The sequence below is a fragment of the Biomphalaria glabrata genome, chromosome 9, assembly GCF_947242115.1.
Source record: "Biomphalaria glabrata chromosome 9, xgBioGlab47.1, whole genome shotgun sequence".
Lineage (NCBI taxonomy): Eukaryota > Metazoa > Mollusca > Gastropoda > Planorbidae > Biomphalaria > Biomphalaria glabrata.
In genome coordinates, this window is record NC_074719.1 from 5,180,771 (window position 1) to 5,188,049 (window position 7,279).

At 36.1% G+C, this 7,279-nt stretch overlaps 1 protein-coding gene across 1 annotated transcript; it reads left to right on the forward strand.

The window, feature by feature from the left end:
* The first annotated feature begins 673 nt into the window (after window positions 1–673).
* LOC106051113 (zinc finger protein OZF-like) lies at window positions 674–6,750 on the forward strand. Its single transcript, XM_013206243.2, has 3 exons — window positions 674–1,168; window positions 3,468–3,751; window positions 5,426–6,750. Exons 2-3 carry the CDS (start codon window positions 3,560–3,562, stop codon window positions 6,713–6,715), a joined length of 1,482 nt encoding a protein of 493 aa, XP_013061697.2. The 5' UTR covers window positions 674–1,168; window positions 3,468–3,559; the 3' UTR covers window positions 6,716–6,750.
* The last annotated feature ends 529 nt before the right edge of the window (window positions 6,751–7,279 follow it).

Consider the following 7,279-nt stretch of genomic DNA (forward strand, 5'->3'; position numbering starts at 1 on the left):
TACTAATGTGTAATAGGTGGCAGGGATGGCAGATCACTAGATCTATATAAAGATAGATTTAAATTTAATATTATATTTAGTTTATAATATTAAATATATGACTACTAACTTAACTAGCTAGAATTTTTACTAGATCTACTCATTGGCCCCATTCGGCCTATTGGTAGTAGATCTGGTCATTCTGGTAGAGTTTAAATCTTAAAAAGTAGATTATATTTAATAATTTATCAGAGTTCTTCTAGAAGTAGATCTAATCTAAATCTAGATCTAGACTAGAAGTATTATTAGGCCTAAGTACTATTAATTTAATATAATAATTAATAATATTAATAGTCTAGAGAATATACTAGATCTATAGTAGGCCTATAATTTACTTATTTAGGCTTCTATTACATTGTAGAATCTAGTTAGTTATTCTGAAAAATAAGCATTCAATGTGTCATGTATGCAAAATCTTCTTTTATAACTTCTTCAATTTTAAAAATATAAATTTAAGTCATATATTAACTACTAACATTTATATATAGCCCTAGACTCTCATAATAGGCCTACTATTTAGTAATATGACCATAGACATAGAATAATAGAGTGATAATATAGATCCAGCTAGTCTAAGATAGAAATATTATAATATAGATCTACGTGACACCAATTTTACGCATATTATAGGCCCATACTGATTGGCATGGCAGGCCCTAACGATGTGAAATAGATTACAAGGGGCCCAGTCTGGGTAGGAATAAGCATAATGTCAAAATTAAGATCTTTTATTTGAAAAAAGATTAGGATTTGCAATAAAATTTTTATTATTTTATCGGGCGTAGGATTGGCACCTCAAAATGACAATTTTGTCTATTTTTCAGAAGATTTTTATGAGTTTTTAGATGATGTTAATAATTTCAGGAGATTTCATGGACTTTTTTGTATATTTTGCAATTTCTAGAGATTTCCAGGAGGCACTAGAAAATAAGGGGGCCAAGGAAACCCTGTTATTATATCTAAGTTATAATGGTTTAATTTAACAATTTACACCTAGAATTAGCGCAGGGCCTTTGAAAGTATGTGGCCCACTGTGGATGCAGAGGTTGCTGTGGGCTAAAGCCGGCCCTGCTGATGGGTCAGCATCAATAAACTCAGGGAGAGCAGGCTAAAATCTTTGAACCATGTGGTAATGTTTGCAGTTTTGATGCGGAGGTCATTGCGATTTGTAAAGCCTTAAAAGTCATTGACTCTCAATGCAATGAGTCAAAATCTGTACTACAGGCTTTGCAAAGACTTTGAACCATGGCCCACCAATATCTACACTGTCATCATGGCTTCACACAATATAAACCAGTGGTTCCCAAACTTTTTTGACTCGTAGACCCCTTGCCATTTTTTTTCTGGTTTTTGGTAGAACCCCCCCCCCCCTTCATGTAGGAATTTGCTGTTCTATGAAGTAGTCCTTCAAACATTAAATATTAATTAATTAATCAATTTGTCTTAGAAATCATTGTAAAAGTTTTCGCAAAGAGCAGTTTTTCATGTATTTCTTGATCTTTCACGTGTGGCTCAAATATTGAGTCCGCGGAACTGTTTTCACTAACAGAAGACGCGAAGGCGAGTAACTGGCGGCTAAACCAGTCAGCTTCGATCAGAAATGGCTCATTAGCCCTTGGCTTGCTACCCATTTAACAGAAGGGGTGAAGGCGAGTAACTGGCGGCTAAACCAGTCAGCTTCGATCAGAAATGGCTCATTAGCCCTTGGGGCTTGCTACCCACCTAACAGAAGGGGCGAAGGCGAGTAACTGGCGGCTAAACCAGCAAGCTTCGATCAGAAATGGCTCATTAGCCCTTGGGGCTTGCTACCCACCTAACAGAAGGGGCGAAGGCGAGTAACTGGCGGCTAAACCAGCAAGCTTAGATCAGAAATGGCTCATTAGCCCTTGGGGCTTGCTACCCACCTAACAGAAGGGGCGAAGGCGAGTAACTGGCGGCTAAACCAGCAAGCTTCGATCAGAAATGGCTCATAAGCCCTTGGGGCTTGCTACCCACCTAGCAGATGAAAAACTGAATTCAAAACTTTGCTGCCTTGCAACTATACTCAAACATGGGAAAGGTTTTGTGATTACACCCTGAAGAAAAATAAGGAGCCAGCAACCCTTAGGCAGTTTGCAGCATACAGCGCTACACCCTGTCAGAACAGAACCTATGACGCTCTTGATCCAAAACTGTAAACTGGGTATATGTCGTTTGCAAAGAATTACATAAGAAGCTTTTAATTTTGTAACTCATGCAATTGATGTATTTCATGTTTAAAGAAATTCTTTTGATAATATCAGACTGGTAAAATCAATGTTTTATCTATAGTGTTTTCTGTATTTTGCTGTAAGTAAAGAGACTTTGTAAGACGCTCAAAACCACCATCTTCTCTATATGATGTCGAAGAGAGATTTTGTTGGTCTATTACGAACTTTATCTTTGACTGTTCGAAAGTTTTTCAAATCTGTATTTATTTTGTCAGGGTGGCATTGTCTCAAATGATCCTCCAGCGTAATTGGTTTCATATCATCATTAAAGGGCAGTTAGGTAAACGTTTGTTTGACAAGGAAGGAACGAATCTCAATTTTAAATAATCTACGCTGTACATTTCTTTTTCTTCAATATCAGTTGGGAAGCGTGGTCGAGAGGCCAAGTGCGCTTGGCTACCTAGAAGGGGGCTCGAGGTTCGACACTCGACTTGGGCAGAGTTGTGTTTACTGAGCGCCTAAAGGCAGCACGGAAAACCAACTTCCCTCCCCCCCACCGGTCCACAAATGAGATTGGACCAAAAGCGCTTTGAGCATGCTATAAGCATGAAAGTAGCGCTATATAAAAGCTATAATAATAATAATCAGTTCCATGGAGACAAAATGAAGCTCTTTAAATAAGTATTGAAATTAAATACAACAAGTTTCTTTTCAAATTGCAGGATAAATATTTAAAGGATTAACTGAGATGCAAATCATATATTAGTGTTTGAAAGAATTACATTAATGGCATATGAAAATTAAGTTACGACTTGCTAGTCTTAAAAAAATCTATTATCGTAGACCGCCGTGGGCATCTCATAGACTCCTAATTTATTTTTTCACTTTCGTAGACCCCTTGGAAGTCTTCGTAGACCCCTGGGGGTCTATATAGACTACTTTGGGAATCACTGATATAAATCAATGCCATGGCATCCTAGTAATAATACTAAGTCAGAGGACCATGGTTCATGATCCTTATAAAGCCTTATTTTCTCCATCTTTTCTCAATAGTAATAGTTGTTACATATTATGTTCATTTGTTATTTATTCAGCTCAAAGGCTTTTAACCTTTTTTTTTTTTTTTAATTAGTTTACTCTTGTTTTATGAGTACCAGTATTTTTTTTTTTATAGAAAAATTTAGTCACCAAGTTGAATTTTATAATTATATTTATGTTTGTTTTAAATGTTTGTTACAGAAAATACTGTGTATTCAAGATTGATTAAAAAAAAAGTATATGTCTTGATGGACATACAATTAATTATTGTCACCAGGCAATCTAGATGAAACATGGATGAAGCAGTTATGTCTATGAAGTCAAGTGAAAAAGAAATTCACAAAAATACAAATAATACAGACATGCAAGAAAACTTTACATTAGATTTGAAAATTGAAATAAAGGTTGAGAATCAGTTACCTGGCCAAACAGAGTTGTCAAACTTTGGTGCAACTTTTGATTCACTTATTGAAACTAAGCACCAGGTAAGATATTACTAATATGATAATAATGATATATTTTATGATAAATTTTAAACATTATCTTTAAAACATTATTTACCTTTGTGTCTGAGTTTAGTATTTGATGATGTAGCTGTAAATGGTTATGCAATACTAAATGTGTAGCTTGTTAAAGAAATCATGATAACACTATTTATATAATGTAATCATAAAAAAGCCCTGGACCATGGCCCCCCAATTTGGACACTGTCATCATGGCCTCACACAACATAAAGCAACGCTATGGCACCCCTGTAATAATGCAGTGGGTACTGAGTCATATAGGTGTGACTGGCAACACTATTGCAGACTCCTTGACCATCTAGGGAGGGCAAACACCACCCATCGAGCAGGCTGTGAGTTTTCATCATGCTATAACTATATAGGTATGGAAAAGTGGTTTGAGTGCTGGGACAAGTCCCAAAAAGCTTGTGGAGTCTAGGAGCGCATGAGGCACCTTGACCGCACTTCCCCTGGAGGAGGCTGTCCAGGCTTGAGCAAGCTATTATAGCACAGTGCAGGACAGGCCACTGTTCTGTTGGCTCATATTTCTCAAGGCTATTGCCAAATTTTGATTTACTGTGCCTTGCTGCAGGGAAGAAGAGGAAACCGTTCCTCATAATCTGTTTGACTGCCCCAGACTTGCCTCGACAGGTCTGGGAAACCAGAAATTCTCTACCTGTATGGTGACATGCATGCACTATGCATTACAGCAGTGTTTCTGTCCATGACTTTTGCAAGAGAGGATTTGAGCCTCTCAGGCCCTCACTTAAATAGAGATGATGATGATGATAATCATAAAAATTTCAAATAATTTTTTAAATTCTTTTTAACTATATTTCAATGAATTATGAATGGGAGTAATTAATGTATATGTGGGGCAACTGGAGAAGGTCTTTGGTCTTGATGCTCATCACACTCTTGTTAACCTTTAGCCATAGAATTAGATATGCTTTGCATTAACATCACTGATAGGTCACTACTTCTAAAGGGGTACTTTACTATTTGGATTTCAGATTAGATTAGATTTTTTCCAATTTCAAGCTATCATGTTCATAAGTCGTCCACCACAGCTAATGTAATGAACTTTTGGTTTTAAAGTCAAACTAAATGTTCTTTGTCAGGCCAAAAGTGTTTCATAGAAGCAATCAATTTTATCAAAAATCTTTACAATCCAACTTTCCTATACAGCAGCCATCTGCTGATATGGTAGTACTTCACTGGCACAAGGACAACATCTAAATAGATTAATCATCTGTCACTCAAACACAGCTACCATCTCTTGAAGATCTTTTCCATAAAAGATGCCTTTCCAAAACACTCACAATTCTTAAAGACAACCTGCACCAATTAAACCACTGTTAAATCAGATCTGAATGAAGTGGTCGTCTCCTTTCCATTAGAACTAAAAGAGAAAGATTTATAAAAAAAACGTCCTTTATCCCACTTTCAGTAAGAGTAGCGCAAGGTCATCTGTCATCACTGAGAAGTACATAAAGGTCATTCATAATGCACTGGTTGTGTGTGTGTAGGTGTGTACACATGTTGTGTGTAAATATTTGTTTTTGCAATAAAGTTATCTTATCTTATATAATTTTTGAAGAAAATTTATCAGTAAGAAGTATAAGATAACAGTGATTGTTTTCTTCTATTAACCAGGAAAAAGTCATAAAACTAGAGGAAAATTTAAATGTTAGAACACCAACAGATGAAAGACAGCAAAAAACTTCTCAAGTCAATGCTGCTGCAAAGGACAGTTCAGATAAAACATTATTTTCTTATGTGATGACAAAACATAAAAGAGATTCGACAAATCAGTCAGTTCATTCAAACCAAAAAAAAGAATTTCAGTGTGAAACATGCCTAAAAGAATTCACTTACTCTCAAAACTTAAAAAGACACCAAGTACTTCATACTGGTGAAAAACAATATAAATGTCACATATGTCCAAAGATTTTTTCTCGGTCATCAGGTTTGAAAAACCACTTATCTGTGCATTCTGGGGTAAAACCATTTAAATGCTTACACTGTCCAAAAGAATTTAATGAGCAGCGATTTTGGAAATATCACCTTTTGGTTCATTCTGATGAAACATCATTCAAATGTCACATATGTCTAAAGATATTTTCTCGATCTTCAAGTTTGAAAAACCACTTATTGGTACATTCTGGGGTAAGAGCCTATCAATGCTTACACTGCCCAAAAGAATTTTTTCATAAACGATATTTGAGAAATCACCTTTTGGTTCATTCTGTTGAGAAACCATACAAATGTCAAGTGTGTGAGAAAGAATTCTGTTCTTCTAGATCATTGAAAACACACCAAATAATTCATTCTGTGGAAAATCCATCTAAATGCCAAATTTGTCAGAAAGAATTCTCTCATTCTGCATATCTACAAAGGCATCAGTTAATTCATACCAGAGCTCCTCCTAAAAGAACATTTTTATGTCAAACATGTCCTCAACAATTTTATAGCTTATCAGGCTTAAAAACCCATCAGGTCGTTCATACAGGTGAAAAAAAATTCAAATGCGTACATTGTCAAAAACACTTTTCTATCTTATCACAGTTAAAAAAACATCTTCTGGTTCATTCCGGTGAAAGACCATACAAATGTAAGATATGTGATAAAGCATTCTCGCAGTCATCAGCACTGAAATACCACTTTAGGATTCACTCTGGTGAAAAGCCATACAAATGTCCACTTTGTGAGCAGGCATTCACTCAGTCTTCGACATTGAAAGTTCACCAATTATTTCATTCTGGTGAAAAGCCATTCAAATGTCAATTATGCCAAAGAGAATTTGCCCAGTCCACAGCATTAAAAATCCACCAGTCTGTTCATACTGGCAACAAACCATTTAAATGTCAAGTTTGTGAGAAAGAATTCTCTAATTGTTCTAATCTGAAAAGTCACCAACGGGTTCATACTAAAAAACAACAATAATACAAGTGTGCCTAGTGTCTGATAAACGCTTCACACAACACTTTAGCTTTCTGAGTCTCATGATGGATTAACTTTCACCAGCGCTTGCTAATTAAAATGGAATAATTGACTTACTCCTGAGGTTAACAACAAATGAAGATGAATATTTACAAGAGTAGTCAAACAATTTGTGACAAGGTGCATGCACAGTGCTCCCATTACTAATTGCAACCCAGGACACATAGACACATAATAATTTAAATGTTTTCAAAGTGTTGCGAAGCTTTAAGTGTATGCATTAACTGAGAAGTAAAAATAGATTGTCTAAAAGTTATGATTGACGGGAGTGTCTCTACAAAATAGGGCTCCAAAGCCATATGAAAGAGTGTTTGAGATGAACCGTAGTAGCTAAGGACTGAAGGAGGCCAATAAATTGAATTGAATGATTGACATACATTCATGGTTGGCTGTCAGGTCATGCAGCATGCGCCCTGGACTGTCGTTTGGTCATCTTGATGTCCCGGGCTTATACCCTGCCCACTGCCATCCCCTGTCATCCTGCAGAAGGTATGGATTATGAAGTAG